General features: G+C 48.8%; 1 protein-coding gene across 3 annotated transcripts in view; it reads right to left on the bottom strand.

The window, feature by feature from the left end:
* Positions 1–18051, bottom strand: part of BCL2L1 (BCL2 like 1) — a 30204-nt gene extending 12153 nt beyond the window's left edge. The window contains exons 1-3 of one of the 3 annotated variants that reach the window (XM_030533119.1): positions 18033–18051; positions 17598–17666; positions 15259–15935 (exon numbers count right to left, since the gene is read on the bottom strand). In XM_030533119.1, coding sequence (XP_030388979.1) covers positions 15259–15810 — 552 coding nt within the window. In that variant the 5' untranslated portion in view covers positions 15811–15935; positions 17598–17666; positions 18033–18051. Of the gene's footprint in view, positions 1–15258; positions 15936–16403; positions 16491–17597; positions 17667–18032 lie in introns of those variants that run through there. The other 2 variants (XM_030533120.1, XM_030533121.1) reach the window with 2 other exon arrangements.
* Positions 18052–18306: the final 255 nt, after the last annotated feature.

Genomic DNA, 18306 nt, shown 5'->3' with positions numbered 1-18306 from the left:
TTGGAACTTGACTTGTTTTGAAGCGCTTATTTCTAAGAAAAGAAAGTGTTTGCTGAGCAAGAGATAAATGGCATCTGGTGAATACATGGAGCTATCAGGCACTACAGGCAGGGAGGAACAACAGAGGAGGAGCATGGAGCAACCCTCCTCTTCCTCCAGAACTGGACAACATGTAGCTGGTAGGGCACTGAGGGCCGCACAGCAGAGTGGCCCCCATCCCTTTCCATGTTGACATGCCTGGAGAAGCCAGTGAACTCTGTGGAAGTCACTAATTCTCTCCATTCCAGCCACACTGCATGGGGCTCTTCCCCCACCCCATGCTCGGTTCCCAGACTCAGCAAGCCCAGACTGGGGGCAGGCAGGATGAAGGGACAAGGCTGCTTTAGCTCAGGATTTGGTGGACACACTGGAGACTAGCCAAGTGCAGGTCTCCTGGTTACCTGTCAGTTCATGCACTAACTCAAGGCCTTGCTTCCCTTATACCTGAGATCTAGCCCCCCAAGTGTCAGTTTCAACCTCTTCAGCCCCCTGTTCTGGATCTCAGACTAGTCCAGACATGTCCAGATATTTCTAGCCTCCCCCAGTCACCTTTATCTGAGAGGAAATGTTTAGAATTCCTGAGTTGCTCAAACTATGACTCTCTGATAGCAACAGCACGTTACAAAGAGGATCACAGACAATCTGTATTGGCTTACCCCATCCTCCCAAGAGTAGATTGTTTTACAATAGGCCCTCTCTGCACTTCACACATTCCTTCCTTCCCCCCCACCCCCAAGTCAACAGATACACTAACAAGGATGGGGCAGTAGGTGATAGTGAAATATAATAGAAGCACTTATGCCAATAGCTGGTGAGGTATCACCTCACCTCCAAGTCATCCAGGAACCATCCACTGGTTCAGCAGTGCAGTTCAGCATCTCTCTATTTGTTTTTGCCACCCCGACCCTCCCCGCTGGTCAGAAGACATTGTACATGCACAGAATCAGATTCACAGCTTGTACTCTGCTCCATCCGCCACCCAACCAGGATCCTCATTCCCCCCCACGCCTACACTGACCTTGGCATCCTGAAGGTCCCACAACACTTTGCATATCTGTTTAAATGTGTAAAGCAGGCAGTTACCAATCACTTCACCCACCCTAAAATGCAGCCACCTCTGGGGTGAGATGCAGCAGATGTTTAAACAGTGCCAACAATGTCAACTGGGTGTGAAGGAGGTATCTCGGTAGATAACAATAATCTATCAGATTTGAAATTTGGCCAGGACATCCCTATCTGGAGACTGATGGGAACTAGAGCTTTAAATGTATCGGTAGTACCAACCCTGTTAGCTGGGTTAGTTTCATGCTCTTGTGTCTAGGTAACTATCCGAAATGCTAACACTAGACAGGTGGGAAGGAAATCAGTTGCACTCTCTATAGTGAAATCGGGAACAGGGCCAAGTTCGAGGCAAGTGAAGCAGACCAAGTTCCTTTTTCAAGGTACAAGCAGGATTCAGCGAGTAGCAGTGATCCGTGAGGACAGATGAGGGAAGCAGATGTAGGGGATAATCCCTGTCTAGTCTCTGGGCAGCAGCATATTGTCTGAGCCATGGCTGGGGTACAGAGGAGAGCAGGGCGGTTAGTAGGGGAATGAAGGGGTTTGGGTACCAAGAAAGATTCCTTGGTGTGACATGGCTGAAGTGCGCCAGCATGTGAAAGGGTCACTTGGTTCTTTGACAGCAGAGGAGTCCCTCCTATAGGAATGGAAGTGTGAGCAGATGACAGGGAGGGAGCTTGGTCCTTTGCAAGCCAGCCTGGGCAGGGTTCAGAAAAAAAATTCAATGGCCTTTCACACAGAACATTCCATGTGGAGGAAACAGGCAACAGATCAGCCCGAGGGCCACACCTTCCACCTAGCAATGGCACTGCCACGCCTGCTTATTTACAGCCCAAGCCTGTAAAACAGGAGCTTATTTATAGCCCAACCCAGTGAGTAAACACACAGCGGAGTGACCACCAAGCACATGGCTCTCTCTGCCACCCCAACAAGATCTGCTTGGGAAAGAGCCGTGTACTATTAGAGAGAAACACCCCAAACAGTTCAGCAAATACACCAGGCTGTTCATTCAAGAGTCTTAAAGCACTGTCTAAATATTAGTTAGCTCTCAAAACCATCCTATGATGTGGAGCACTATTATCCCAGATGGGAAAACTGAGGCACGAAGCAGTTTAAGTGACCAGCCCAGAGTCATATGCCAGTCTGTGGCAGAGTTGGGAACACAATCCTGGGCTCTTGACTCCCAACTGCTGGTGTTTAGCCAGAGGACACTGTTCCCCTCAAAAGAAGCTCTCTGTGTTTCTAGTATACCTGTAACTATAACAGCAGCTGCGTTACTGCTAAAATACCTGTGATGCACCCCAGCCACCAGCTAGCAACTGCCATTAGAATTTGGATTAATGTGCATTTGGGAATAGTTTCATACAGAGATGAGCAAGACGAGGTTGGAATAGGAAACACCCTGGTTCCAGCAAAGCCCAGGAACAACAGCTGCCCTTTACTCAACTCACCACGCGGGACTGGCATGTACAAACCTGCAGATGAAGCTCAATGGAGAAAAGCACTATCAGAAAAACTGAAAACAGGAGTATTCCCAAAGGCTGCTGCTAGAATCCTGTAAACACAGCTCAGCGGGTCCCCATGTGACTACTAGAGCCCAAGAGAGCCCAGAGGTCCGCTGCTCCATCTCTCTCCACCACGGAACCGGATGACAGGCTGCAAACCCCACAAGCCCCCTCCCAGCATGTTTGTATGGCTGCTCAGACATCCCTCAAAGCCGGGACCTGAGTGTCAGGCAGCAGCAATATCCAAGCGATTATATTGCCATCGGCGCACAGCACCACCCTTGCAATCCAAATATTTCAGAAAATAGACCACCTCTCCCCCACTGCCCCGCCACATCCCACGTCAGATTTGACATCAGAGAACAGGCCTCAACCCCTCTCCAGAGCTGCCCCTCACACGCTGTTCTGCCCCTAGTGTTCTTTCAAGTTCCTTGTCAGTAACTCACTGCCAGCTTCCATGGCGAGTGGGGGGAGATACAAGCAGACTCTGCAGGTGCAAATGCTTCAGGGACTCAGTTTTAACTGTTATGCAAACAACTGACCTACATGGAAGCAGCTGGTTAATTTCAATTACAATAGCAGGGAATTCTGGGTGATGTGAACCCTGAGTTTTCAGCAATCACTGTCAAATGATGTTGTGACCCAGGGCTGTGTAGAGATAAAACCTCTGCCATTCTCCCCCTCGACCCCCACTCACACACAGCAGGACACAAGCATTAGGTAAGGCACACAGGCTGTCCCAGTTTGCGGAAGGGCTCCAGCCAGACTGGGTACTGGAGTGGGAAGTACAATAAACCTCCAGAGTTCAGTGCACACTACAGCCAAAGCCAGTACTCTGCGAAGCAGAGACAAACAGTCACTAGCACATTCCATTCCTAACCCTGCTGCCAGGGACGCTTGTCAAACTGGTTTCATCACCAGCTTCACAGAAACTACAATGCACTTGCACCACTCGGAGATGACAAGTGCTCACCAGCAATTTCAGCATTTCCCAACGTGTCAGAGGGTTATCCAGAAAGCTGCAGCCTGTTCTGAGCACTTCAGAAGAGACTGGAGAGGACAGGAGTGTTCACTCTATTGCGAGGCACTCAGCTATCAGATGAAACATTAATGTGCAGCAAAACAAGAGCTGGCATGAATGACTAATCCACTTGCATCCAACTTTCATCATGAAAGTTATTCCCTCAGAATCATCTGGGCTGAGCCATAGACCAGAACCAGTATCAGGAACACAAAGAAGAGGGAGAGCTGGGAGCCATGAAGCCATAATACAAAAGCACAGTGAGGAACATGTAGGTCGAGCCAGATCCACTCAGGAGATTAGCACCTGCTGGGAATGGGATTGCATTTCCTTGGACTAACCCATTTAATACCTTTTGGAAAACAGTCTCTATGCGGCTTCTCCCCACTGGACAGATGGTGTCTGAGCCCCAACAGGGCAGACCAGTCTGCTGGCCTGTGGTGAGAGAGGCACGTTAGGGGCAGCGGGAAGACTCCGTGTCTCGTGTCAGAGCTATCTGAAGCCTAGAAGACAGTGCAATGGCTGTGTGCCTAGTGAGGCTGCTATGTAACACAAGCATCTACTTTTGGGGGAGACCATGCCTTCAGTACGTGGTGCCCAAGGAGAGGAACTGAGCTGCATTTTCACCCAGTCACACTCTTCACCCCCAAGCATTAAGAAAGTTCCTGTATCCTTGTAGAACTGGGTATGAGGCAACAGTTTCTGCAAGGAGACAGCTTTTGCAAAGACACCACTTTTGGGCTTCACTGGACCCTGACACCACGTCCACATTCCTCATTCTCTGGAGCCAGAGCTGGGGTGTGCCCTAGAGTGCTCTCAAGCCTGTGACCAGAGTGCAATCTTGTCATTTCGTAGGCATCTCCCCCTAGACTGAGAGGCTGGGTGCAAGAACACGCTCCCCCACAGAAAACATGCCTTGGGAAAATGGTCCAAACAGACAAGAAATCAGGACCCACTCCTCCTTCCACACACAGACCCACTCTGATTTTAAATAGACTGTCTCAGCCCTTCTCTCTTGGGTAAGTCCCAGGGATCCTTTGAGCAGAGCTCCTCCTACAAACACCCCCCCTGGGATGGAGCTGGAGAAGGGGAGGGAGATGCACTCATTTAGTTCCTCTTAATTCATGTGAAATCTCAAGTGATTCAGCCCATGAAGTCACTTAGCAAGAAACCTCCTGACCAACAGGAGAGGAAGCCAAATAGGTCGTACTTCCCTAACATATGCAAGGCAAACTACTGCAGCAGGAGAAAGCTCCTTTGGAGCGCTCTACTCTGGGCCTTAGTCACACACTGGAAGCAAATAATTGTTTCATCCAATAAGATATTGGTGAGCCACATGATTTCAGGATGGAATAAGCATAACCACGTGCTTATGGCCACAGGTTTATAGGAGTTCAGATCGGATGCCCTCAATACACAAAGCTGGGGCTTCACTTGAGGGCTACTCATGATCATCTGTATACAGCCTCCATTTCCTAACCAGCACAGCTAGTCGCTGCCTGAGACAACAGCGTCACCATAGCTTTCCTGCCAGGGGAATGCCATTAACCCGCTCCCACTGAAGCCAATGGCAAAACTCCCATGGACTTCTGAGTGGGACCAAGATCATGTCCAAAACACCAGTGAAATGGTCCAGAAAGGGCAGGAACCATCTGAGTGGAAGCTGTCCTACCCTTCCCCTCCTCTCTGCACTGACCGGTCCCAGGGTGCAGCAGTCAAACAAGCCCTTACTCTAGCTCCAGTGCACACAATGGTGAACCTGGCAGCTCACTCCAGTGTGTGGCTGGGTGTTGAGACTCCTGTGCTTCCCTCACCTTTGCTCTGTTTAGTGCAGAGCTCTTGGCTTCAGGTGAAGGACTGCACTGGTATCAACAGCAGCGGGGGGGGGGGGGGGAGGAGGAAAGATCTTTTATTCTTTTCCCCCCTTTCTCCTCACTCTGTCAAGGGCCTCCAGGTGCTCAGACACCTGTGCTGTCAAACAGACAGTTCTGTCCGTTCCCCTCTTCAGCCCAAGCATACGATTCTATTTCCAACCAACAAGCCAACCTAGCCTGCACCTGCCGCTTTTGTCACGGGCAAGGCACCTCACAGTACGCTATACATAGCCATCTCTTCATGCACAGTTTACAACAGGACAGAATCCTGCTTCAGAAGCTCTGGCTGCATGCTGACCTCCCTCGGAACTCCCTGTTAGAGCAGCCCGAAAAGGCTGCAAGTTAGTGCACAGGGTACACAGCTCACTGAAATCAGAAGAGTAGATTAACTCCACGTTCATTCAACTCTCTGCTCCCTTAAAAGGGGGAGAGGGGGAAAACAACCACAACCACCACCGCATTCAAATAATCCCAGAGGCAGCAGAAACTTCTCTGGTTAAAACTCCAAAGAGGCCTTTGAATTCCATCCACTCCTCCCTCCCTCCCCTAGGGGCAGGCACCAGCACCGAGGGCTTCTGGGTCCCCATTAGTGGGATCCTAAGAGACAGCAGTGGATCAGTACACGTGAGCATGTGCCTGGGAGAAAACACGTGCGGATGGAAAGATGCTGGCTGCATGGAGGAGCTGTGCTGGGTGTTTCTGCCTGGAGGTTGCCCTTCCCAGCACCGGTGAGCTCCTCTATTTGCGCTCTATCTAAAATAAGCGCAAGAATAAAAATAAGTGAAATGCCTAAAAATAAAAAAGAAAGCAAGCAGTTTTCTGCACCATAACTAGGTCACCCAGCTCGCCAGCATGCGAGTTGTGGCAGAAGGCACACAACCTTACAGGCCTCCTGAATTCAAACTCAACATGTCTCTTCAAATTTTCCTGTCACGAAACCCACACCTGCTCCCCAGTAACCCCCAGCTGGAGCCATCTGTTAACGGTTCTGCCCTCCAGTCAGCTTGGGCTGTTTTGCTTGTGTGGCAAACTGTAACCTTATCCCCCCACCTGAACACTGCAACAACGAACACTGCCCCAGAGGACACAACCGAAGCTGCCCTGTGCGTTCAGACGAGGCCATGCTTCCTTCTTTAGAAACAAATGGACAGGCCTGATGCTGTGAAGTGGAGAGAGCTCTCGCAGGCCCAGTGACAGGGGCTCCCCTTTAAGTGCACACCAAAGGGCAATCAGTAACTAAGCTTGAGAAGGTCTCGTGCCAATAGACTGTCATTGTCACTGGCACAGCACAGATAGGACCAGGGAGTTCTGGGAACATTCAGAGATAAGAAATCTGGCCTTGGAGAGGAACGCTAAACAGACAATCCCAGGTCCCATCCTAACCAGGGCAATGTCTGTGAGGGACCAAAATGCTTCCTTCCCTGTTACCAATGGTACTCTTTAGCCACTTTGGAACAATGGGTTTTCCAGGAGCAGCAGCCCTGCCAGGAGGGGCAGCAGGAGAGGAGAGCACCACTCAGCAGAGAGATGGCCACTGAGGCATGCTCTGGAGGATGCCAATGGCAGTTATAGCTTCTACTGCTGTCAGTATACAGATCACCACAAAGGGGGGGGGAAGACATCTCTGCCTAGCAATTCTGCTGTTGTCTCAGAAACAACCAGCATCAATCAGGGATGGCTCCCACTTTTGTTATCAGATATCGTTAAGGTTCTCAGATGAGCGTCCCCACCCCAACCCCGCCAATCCAGTTTCTCCCAGGACTGGTCAGGCTTGGTAGTTGCTAGGGAAATAGTTATTTGTCCTAGAGAAGTGCTCCTGGTTCTCTCAGAAAGGGACTATTCCCACAACGTTCCTCCAACTTTCACTCAACAAAATGTGAGGGGGGGAGGGAGGAGGGGAGGAAAGAAGAGCTGCAAAGGCCCTGAAACATCACATCACCCCTGAGCCTCCAGCACACTCCCGCCCAGGACCTGCTGTGTGTGTTTCCATTCAAATTATATAAAGGGAGACTTATGTAGTTTCTGACATCCAGTCAGGAACCCAAAAACGAGGTGTGGCCATACATGTCAGGCACATGCATAAAAAGCAGCAATTTCCACAGGGTGAGTGAGGACTCACCATTCCCAACCCCTCTGGCTGGGTCGGGCAAGGCATCTCAATAGCACAAACATGCAAAGACCCAGCGCAGCTCACAGTCAGGGCCTGAACTCCAATCTCAAACAACACCAGCAGATCGGGGGAACTAAAGTTAACGAGAGCATCTGAGAATCGGTAACAGTGAAAAATAGTTCGGAAATGCATCTTGGGGTGTTTTTAAAGTACTTTGTTTTTTGAATCCCAGGATCTCAGAGAACTTTACAAACATGAATTCTCACAGTCCACCCTGCAAGGTAGGGAAGTGTTATCAGTGATAGAACAAGGAAGGGGGTGAGAGATCAGGAGTTCTGACATGCAGATTCCTGCTTTGATGACAGACTTTCAAAAAATGTAATCAAATTGCACAACAGAGAGAGACACCACATAGGAAAAAGACAGGGAGAGAAGAGAGGCAGAAACTGAGGAAGTGGGGTGAAGAGTGAAAGTCTACAAAGATTTCTTTCCATCTTTCACTTTTTAGCAGGCAGGAATTCTGCTGCTGGGCTGGGACAGGAAGCAGCAATGGAAGTCATTCCAATGGCATTTCCTGAAGAGCTGTACAGAAAAGTCTCCCAGCTCCGAATCAGTTTGAGAAGATGCCAAAGGTCTGCACACTGAGCAGAGATCTCAAACAATCCTATTGTTCAGACTGCCCCTATCTGCAGCTAGCCACCCTGCCTTTCCACCTGATACTGAGGGCTTGTCTACATCAGAAAGTTGCAGCGCTGGTGAGGGAGTTACAGCGCTGCAACTTAGGAGGTGTACACATCTGCAGGGCACCACCAGCGCTGCAACTCCCTGTTTGCAGCGCTGGCCGTACTCCCGTTTTGTCTCGGGTGTAGAGGATCCAGCGCTGGTAATCAAGTATAGACACTTACCAGCGCTTTTCTTGACCTCCGTGGAATAAGCAGGTATCCCAGCATACCTGAGGAAGCCTCTGGTAATCAAGCTGGTCTCCTTCCCCGGCTTGCTCTCGCGTTCCCCGAACCCCGAGCAAGCAGGTCTCCTTCCCTGAGGTTTGCTGGGTGGTTCCGGGAACGCGAGAGCAAACCGCGGCGAAGCTTGTCTCCTTCCCTGGTTTGCTCTCGCGTTCCCCGAACAAGCAGGTCTCCTTCCCTGCGGTTTGCAGGGTGGTTCGGGGAATGCGAGAGCAAACCGCGGCGAAGCTGGTCTCCTTTCCCGGTTTGCTCTCTCGTTCCCCGAACCCCCGAGCAAGCAGGTCTCCTTCCCTGAGGTTTGCTGGGTGGTTCCGGGAACGCGAGAGCAAACCGCGGCAAAGCTGGTCTCCTTCCCTGGTTTGCTCTCGCGTTCCCCGAACAAGCAGGTCTCCTTCCCTGCGGTTTGCAGAGTGGTTCGGGGAACGCGAGAGCAAACCGCGGCGAAGCTGGTCTCCTTTCCCGGTTTGCTCTCTCGTTCCCCGAACCCCCGAGCAAGCAGGTCTCCTTCCCTGAGGTTTGCTGGGTGGTTCCGGGAACGCGAGAGCAAACTGCGGCGAAGCTGGTCTCCTTTCCTGGTTTGCTCTCTCGTTCCCCGAACCCCCATTGAAGCCGCCCAACAGCGCTGCAGTGTGGCCACATCTAACACCACTTGCAGCGCTGGTTGCTGTAAGTGTGGCCACTCTGCAGCGCTGGCCCTATACAGCTGTACTAATACAGCTGTAACAACCAGCGCTGCAAAATTTTAGATGTAGACATGGCCTGAGTCAATCTTCTGGGGAAACGGATCAGCATGATTGCAGGGAGTGCCTGGATATACCTCCCTGCTCCACACAAGTGTGACTGTGAGACTGAATCTGACGGAAAGAAGACAGAATCATCAGGGCTTCAGCTGGGAGAGAAGAGAACCATCTGGTGTTCAGAAAAATATTTATTTAACCCAGGCAGGTGATGCCTAGAGAGACATCTTTCCCCAGCCCTAGATAGCATGCAGAGTAGATGAATGGGTGGGATATTTGTTTAGAAGACAGGAGGAGGAAAGAAAATAGGAAAAGCCAGTTGCCTGATAATGCAGGAGCCTTACAATTAGAGACCACTTCACTGTCAAAGCTGACTGTGCACCTGGAGATACCATCCTTTGCCCAAGATGTCATACTGACAACTTATGGCCATTAAAGATCCCATGTCACTTCTATATAAGAGTCGGAGTATTAATTCTGGTATGCTAGCCACAGTCCAGTCTGCATAATTGTATTTGGCCCACATGGATTTCCCTTGTAACTTAATAAGAATACTGTATTCTCCTATACTGGTATTTATACCGTGCTCATCACAAACACCTAGTCTTCATTCCATGTCTTCGAGCTGTGGTACAGTGTTGCTGTGTGTTAAACGACTACATTCCACCCAGAGATAGCTGCATTTCCTTGAAAAATGTAGTGGATTCTATAAAGCTCTTTTAAACATGCAATATACCTATTTGAATCAATGCTTAATCTCACAGTGTTAACTACACACCAAATCTTGGTTATCCAAGCTGTCTAATCAGCCAGTGAACCTCTCGCTGCCCAAACCAAAAGGTCTAAATGGACATAATTAAAGACACAAACTCCCTTAGATGGCAATGGGAGTCCTACATGCTAGGAACAGAGATTAGCATACCAGGATAGGAGGGCTTGAGAGCACATCTAGTTTGCTCATCCAACCCAAGCGTGGATTTAGCATCGCACACAGTGCAGTCACAAACTCTACCACGAGTCCACCCCAGCCATCTCTAAGAGGGCGAGATGAATGCCTCAACATGGTTATTCCCAATCCCCACAGTGGAACAGAAATCACAGGAGTAGACATGAAGAGGAGCAAACAGTCTGCCTGAAGGGTGAGATGCAAAGTCTCACGTTTTCTCTCTGAAAGCAGAGGGTGTATGCAGAGCACAACTTGCCTGTCATAATGAGCGTCTGTGTCATTTCCCATCATTTGGAAAAAAAAAATGACATTAGAAAATGGACTCTCCATAATCACATTTTCTAGAGGGTCTTCTCCACAAAGCGCCATAAGACTCCATCCTGCCGCAATGCAACTCAGCAGGACTCTGTCCAACCTGGCTACCACTCAGCAACTGGCAAAATCTGGGTTCATAGAATATCAGGGTTGGAAGGAACCTCAGGAGGTCATCTAGTCCAACCCCCTGCTCAAAGCAGGGCCAATCCCAACTAAATCATCCCAGCCAGGGCTTTGTCAAGCTGGGCCTTAAAAACCTCTAAGGAAGGAGATTCCACACCTCCCTAGGGAACCCATTCCAGTGCTTCACCATCCTCCTAGGGAAAAAGTTTTTTGTAATAAAAACCTCCCCCACTGCAACTTGAGCCCATTACTCCTTGTTCTGTCATCTGCTACCACTGAGAACAGTCTAGATCCATCCTCTTTAGAACCCCCTTCCAAGTAGTTGAAAAGCAGCTATCAAACCCCCCCCCCATTCTTCTCTTCTGTGGACTAAATAATTACAGTTCCCTCAGCCTCTCCTCATAAGTCATGTGCTCCCGTCCCCTAATCATTTTTGTTGCCCTCTGCTGGACTCTTTCCAATTTTTCCACATCTGTCTTGTAGTGTGGGGCCCAAAACCAGACACAGTACTCCAGATGAGGCCTCACCAATGCCAAATAGAGGGGAATTATCATGTTCCTTGATCTGTTGGCAATGTCCCTACTTATACAGCCCAAAATGCTGTTAACCTTCTTGGCAACAAGGGCACACTGTTGACTCATATCCAGCTTCTCGTCCACTGTAACCCCAACGTCCTTTTCTGCAGAACTGCTGCCTAGCCACTCGGTTCCTAGGCTGTAGCAGTGCCTGGGATTCTTCCGTCCTCAGTGCAAGACTCTGCACTTCTTCTTGAACCTCATCAGGTTTCTTTTGGCCCAATCCTCTAATTTGTCTAGGTCCCTCGGTATCCTGTCCCTACCCTCCAGCTTATCAGTTTAGTGTCATCTGCAAACTTGCTGAGGGTGCAATCCACTCCTCCAGATCATTAATGAAGATATTGAACAAAACCGGCCCCAGGACTGACCCTTGGGGCGCTCCCTTGGGTTGGGCAGGTCAGAAGAAGGGGGAAGAGGCTTCATCTAGTCCATTCTAGAGGACAGGATAGCAGTTTTCAGATATCTAAAGGGTATCATAAGGAGGAGGAAGAAAACGTGTTCATCTTAGCCTCTGCGGATAGAAAAGCATCAATGGGCTTAAACTGCAGCAAGGGTGGTTTAGGTTGGACATCAGGAAAAAATTCCTAACTGTCAGGGTGGTTAAGCACTGGAATAAACTGCCTAGGGAGGTTGTGGAATCTCCATCTCTGGAGATATTGAAGAGTAGGTTAGATAAATGTCTATCAGGGATGGTCTAGACAGGATTTGGTCCTGCCATGAGGGCAGGGGACTGGACTTGACCTCTCAAGGTCCCTTCCAGCCCTAGAATCTAGGAATCCCCCTTCCAGTGACATCCAGTTTTTCAGACTTCAGATAATTCTATTGGCATTATTTTTCTTGAGAAACTGTTCCACTATCACATACAACTAATAGTTCTTTCCAGTGAGAAATCGGAACCCCAACCTTTCCTTTGTTCAGTCTTCGCCCATTACTTCTCATTATACTCCCCTGAGCCATCCTCAATTTCTGTACCTCCTTGGTGTTTACATGTTAAGCATCCAGGAAATCAGTACTTTAGGGAACTGTTTGAATTACTCCAATGGGACAAAGCTCAATGCCCCAGTCAAGAGACAGGACAGTCGGCATCAGCAAACAGCAGTATATTCTCCAGTTCCCACTTATTCAAGGAATTGCACATTTGTTGCCAGAACCTTCAATTCCAGCCTTTACTTTCTGACCAGATCTCTATTAGAAATGTAAATGAGTGATTCATCATGAATCACTCCCAGCCTTTGCAGAGCTCTCAGAAAAGCATTATTCACACCCACTCTAAAAAAGCAAGGATTTCCCTCTGATAATGGCATCCTGGCCCTCCATCCCAAACACCACAGCAGCTCTTTCATTTTCACCAGCCTCAGGAAAGCAGGAACTCTTACCCAAAAAGACTGTCTGGACCTACTCCTGCCCTCTCTCAGGAATTGGCAGGCAGTGAAATGCTGCCATACTCTAGAAAACAAACTATTCTGATACATATCAGGAGCAGGCCAGCCAGAACTTGCATTCCTCTGTTTCAGACTTGGCTATGGCAATTTTTTGTGAATGGGCCAGGCAATAGCTGCTCAGCATGTACCATACACACCCTTGGTGAGCAGTAATCCTGTGCAAAGAGGACAGTGACAGAGAGATTACTCCAGCATTGGGCCAGGAGGAGCACTCACTGGGTAAAGGCTCATGGCAGAACTAGCTAGGAAGAGGCCAATGGTTTCTCTCTGCACCTACAAGCAAGGGGAAGGTGAAACAGAAGATATCCATAATCCTCCATCCCTATTGGGTTGTAATGCACTATTAACATTAGCACCAATGTTAGCAGCAGCAGAGCTGAACAAGGGGAACAAGATTGGGAAATCTGGGGGGGTGGGAGGCCTAGTGCTAACAAGGCCAGAAGCACCACTACTAAATTTATCAAAGCTCCAGTCTGGTGTCTGGTTTGAAGCCCCTGTAATGGACCTACACAGTAGGTGCACCCTACATCTTTTCTACAGCTGTCAGTGTAGATGAACCTACAGAAACAGCCCAGACCTTCTCTTTGGGCATCATGGGTATTTGCATGGCCTCCCTGCATCAATGGCTGTGCCACATTGTTGCAAGCCGGCCGAACTAACAATACAAGCCAGCCAAGGCAGCTAGAATCACAATCAGGGATACCAGCACAGAGCAAAGCTGCTTCTTTGGCAAAACAAAAATGGCTAATAGCCATCTTAAGAGCAGGAGCCAGTGGGTGTGTCAGACAGAGGAATCCTGCCCCTCATGCAATCTGCTGAGCAAATATTTGTTTCGAACAATGAATTTGTGCTCAGACAAAAAGGAAGCACACTGTGATACTTGGTTGGGCTGGGGGAGGGGATTGCATTCCCAACAGGCAGAGACCAGTGACTTTCTATCAGTGATTTAATCTAAATCTCCCAGAGAGTTCATTTACAAAATCAGATTGCATTATCGCCTAGGTCTCCAGGACACAGCCCAATTGTCACCAGCAGCAACAGCCACAGAGACTGGGAAATCTCCAGCTGATCACCCAATTCCAGGACTAATCTCTGTTTTTAAAAGACAAAGCTGGAAAGGAGAGGGATGAAACCCAGCATTCAGCTACTGCTAGGGTGATCTACAAGGCCAGAGAGCTAATGGGCCAGAGACAGCCTGCTGAGATGGTCAGTGAGAATCCTGGTTATTAACATGAAACCAAATTCAATCTGTTTGGGTAGCCACACCCCAGGCAGTGCCCCAGGACAACTGCATTCCTGGGCTCCACATTCTCCCTTCTGCCTCCACTCCTTTACTTTATCCTGGATCCAATGCTGGCCTTCCTGAGCTCTAAGAGACAGATCAAAGTCTCCCTGTGCCAGGAGCAGGTGCAGAGCAAGGCTGGGCTGAAAAAATCTTGTCTCCATACTCCCCAGCACCTCCTCATGTCTCCTCTAGTTTTCAAGATGGGATACTGATTGTGGCTGCGAAGGTGAACACAATTTTCAAAACCACAGCTCATCAATGGGCAAGGGAAACAATACTCCAGTGCTTAAATGTCAGTAGCTGAAAAAGTGTTTTTTTTACCCACAAAAGCTTAAGCTCAAATAAATCTGTTAGTCTTTAAGATGCCACCGGACTCCTAATTATTTTAGTAGCTGGAATGTCCCCCCTGTCCAGCCAGCACTAGTACATGAGCCACTAGAATGTAGGAGTTAAAACAAGGCATAAACTAGGCCAACCATCTCCCATTGGCAAAATCCCCTGAACCTAACAAGTTCCACAGTGCAAGCCATCTAGTGATGAGCAGAATAGACTGTGGACTTCAATGGGAACACACCTACTCATGTTAACACAAACCCATTAAAAGGGCACGCAAGTTTGGTGCTCAGGAGAGCAGGGGGAAACAACTGTGATGGGAGCCAGGTACACAGCAGTAGGAGTTTTGGTTGGCTCTCTTTACACAGTTTTAGCCATGCACCTTAATTCTCAGACTACATGGAGGACAGATACCCAGTGGAAGAAGGCCTACTTTATTTGTGAGCGAATCAGAAGGTGAATTCTTATCTCCAGAGGTGGACAGCTAGCATATCATCATCCATCCCACTTGGCCGCAAAGCCCAGCCCTGGCATTTTAGGGTCATTGCATTAACAAAGGTGGAAGGAAGGTTCAGTCCTGAACTAGGTTCCCGACCACTGTCCGACATGCTAAGGAACAAGGGCTTTCATCTTTAAGAGCCAGCCTGGATTATGGGGGCTGCCAAAAGGGTTCCTCCAACATCCAAGGAGGCTGAGAAGAAAGAGGGATTCAGACAAGCCTGGCTGGTGGGCTCTGCCACAATGGAGTGACCCCTTGCGGCAAATCGCTAAGAATGCGCAGGGAAAGGCTCATTCCAGTTGCATTTGATTCACTATGGACATCTAGGACAATTACTAGCATGCACAAGGCGTTCAGCCAGTTACATTTTAATCAGACTTGTACTATAGCTGAGTGAGGAGCACGGTCCCCTCGTGAGACATGTTCTTACCCAACCGCCATTCTCTTGGATCCAGGGATCTAGGTGGTCAGTCAGGTAAGTGGTCATCCATGAGACGATGCGTCCAACCAACACCTGCATCTCCTTGTCGACACTCTCCACACACAGGGCTCCTCCAAAGGAGAAAAAAGCCACAATGCGCCCCCAGTTCACTCCGTCCCGGAAGAGTTCATTCACTACCTGCTCAAAGCTCTGGTATGCCGTGCCAGGAGTGATGTGGAGTTGGGAAGTGAGGTCACTGAAAGCCCTCCGATACCTCAATTCAAACTCATCTCCTGCCTCTCTCAGCGCCTGCCTCACTCCAGTTGCTGGAACCCTTTCATGGGCTTCAAGGCTGTTACTGTGCCCAGCAGCCCCATTCACTATGTGGCTGGCACCCTGATGCCAGGATGGACTCCCATTAGGGACACTTGCCATCTCAGCCTCTTCTGCAGAATCAGTCCTGATCTCATCCTCCCCTTCGAACCGACTCCAGCTGTATCCCCTCTGCGATAGCTTGTAGGAGAGAAAGTCAATCACTAATTCCCTGTTAGTGTTCGACATTTTCACATTAGGGGGATTCTCATGGAGTCCATGGTCCAGAACACAAGCTGACCAACGGGCTTACCAGGTCCAGACTCTGCTCTCCTCTGGAGTCAAGGCAAACATCTGAACCCTGAGCAGACAATCTTTAGAGGGAAAAGAGAGGCAAATAAACTGTTAATACAACATTATACTCACTGTTAGGGCATTAACATCAGTACCTTCTTCCTAAACTGAAACCCTCAAGTGTTTTTGCAGCTATACGTCAGGCAGAACCTCAGAAAACTGCTGGAAAACCCTCAATTTCTATGAGAACTGGGCTGAAAACCCTTGGACTTGCTTCTGAATCAGCCACAAGTCACATGCACATGAAATGCAATCAGTTCAGCCACCTCTACATGAATGAGGGAAAGCCTGAAAGCTCTTTTGTCATGTAGCTGCGCAGAAGGTTGAGGGGTTTCTACACCTCTGCCTAAGGTCAACAAGGGCTCAGTGCCCAGTCAGCCACTGCTAAGCCGCAGAAGAAAAAGCAGCTCTTGCCGAAGCGATCATGCGACACTGCAGGCTGGAAATCTGAAAGCAAAGAAAGAGGCTTTGGAGCCCTGAGCGCTCACCCTCTGCCTGCTCCTCCATTACCTTGATTGAGTGGTGCATGCAGCTCTGCTCTGCTGCAGTAACGCAAAGAGCCCCTCCCTCCCTCACGCCCCCTTCCTCCCCGCCTCCCGGAGAAGATCAAAGCTCTTCCTGGTTTGTTTGTTTTTTTTAAAGGGACCCGTACTACTGGGTGAGGTCCCTTTAAATATTTGCTTGTGCACTAAAAGAATAATGCAGCCCTCTCTCACTCCTGTCAAGTAACATTTTCCAACAATTAGCGAGGCTCAGCCTAGAACAATAGCAACTGCCAGCCTGCACAGGGGAGTTTTTTTAAGCTTTACAGCATCATTTTCCTTTTTCCATTCCAGAGAGGATTAGCCCTGGGTTGAGTTTCACCAGCTTCCAGGTGCATGGAAGCCGCGCAGTTCCTCTTTGCTGGATTTGGGTGCCACTACATCCTTAGGAGATCCTATAACGGACCCCTTATGTGTTTTACTGGAATCCCAGTTATAGGTTCACACCCTCAACCCTACTTTGTTAGCAAAAGTTGGGAGAGGAAGTCACATAATAGTTTCAGAGTGCCCATGAAAAGCAAGCAAAGACTGGAAGCACATTAAATCTATGCTGTATTACTTCTGATGTAGTTAATCATTGCAGAGGGAGGTTTCCAGGGAAAAGGAATGCATCCAATCACATATAAAAGTGGGCGAGACTTGGCACCATCGAATTTTAAGGGAAACCCTGTAATATTACCAGAGAACCCTGGAGCAATATAAGGACAGAAATAACCCTACAGAAATATGCCCCAGATACATTCTTTTTCAATGTCTTACCATCACAAATACAGTCATCATCTATCAGGGAAAGAGGGCCAGGGCTTTCTGTTATTCTAAATATTCAGACCTTTCTGTAATCAGTTGTATTAAGAAACCTTATTGTTCCACAGAGAAATCACTAGGTAGTTCAGTCACTGACTGAAGTTACCTTCATCTCAATACTCTTTATTAAAAGCATTTTACTGTATTCAGTTCTATGACTTTACTAGGAGCAGCTTCTCTCTTCCCAATTTCCACCCTGCCCTAGGTCCTACAAGGGGAAGCAGCATAGGGTGGGCCTCACCTAAACCACAAGGATTTGTAACAATAGACAGGATACATAGGCTCCCTATCTGAATATGGGTTGGAGAGAGAACATACATGCGTGTTTCTACTTACCCTCTAGAGTAGCTGCTGGGAGAAAGCTCTGGCCTGGGAAATCTCAGTTCACCGCCCCTATCGGACCAGCTGCAGAGGAGAAAAGACAGCCACTGACTCAGCACGCAGTAGGCTGCTCCCTGACCCTCCCACAAGAAGATGCATTGAGCTGCCCTGCTCCCCATCCCACATGTCCCTCCCCCACTAGTCTTCTAACCCTTCCTTTGCCCCACCCCCTTTCCAGCCCCCAGATCTTTGGAACTCTATACATAGCAAGAGTCCCCTCTGGCTGCTGCCCTCTCTCTCAGGCATTTGTAGTAAGCCCCTCAACACAACATCTAGGTGCCAAATATATTTTGCTCAGACACCTTACACAGAGGTCCTAGATTTTCATTGCTGTTTTATTTTTAAATTCATTCTCCTGCCTTCATCAACGCTGGAAGTTTTTAAAATCACCTTCTGAAAGCAAACAGGCTTGGGCTAGTTCTTATATCCTCTCCTGAGGAGCTCCAATTGAGAACTGTGTGTTGAGAAGGCTTTGCTCTTGTAAATTTCATCTGGACTCTGTCAGCCAGAGCATTCACTTGGCTTGGAGCACATCTGTTTCGCAGGGTCACAGATGTGAAGGTGATCTCCAAGATAATCAAGATCTAGTACATATTGTTCCTTAAAAGCAAAGATTGTTATTCACCTATCTGAAGTCTTAGCTGGGTTAAAACAAATAATTTAG

The sequence above is a fragment of the Gopherus evgoodei genome, chromosome 14 (genome assembly GCF_007399415.2).
Source record: "Gopherus evgoodei ecotype Sinaloan lineage chromosome 14, rGopEvg1_v1.p, whole genome shotgun sequence".
Taxonomy (NCBI): domain Eukaryota; kingdom Metazoa; phylum Chordata; order Testudines; family Testudinidae; genus Gopherus; species Gopherus evgoodei.
The sequence above is the reverse complement of the archived record's forward strand: the minus strand, read 5'-3'. Positions and strand labels throughout refer to the sequence as shown.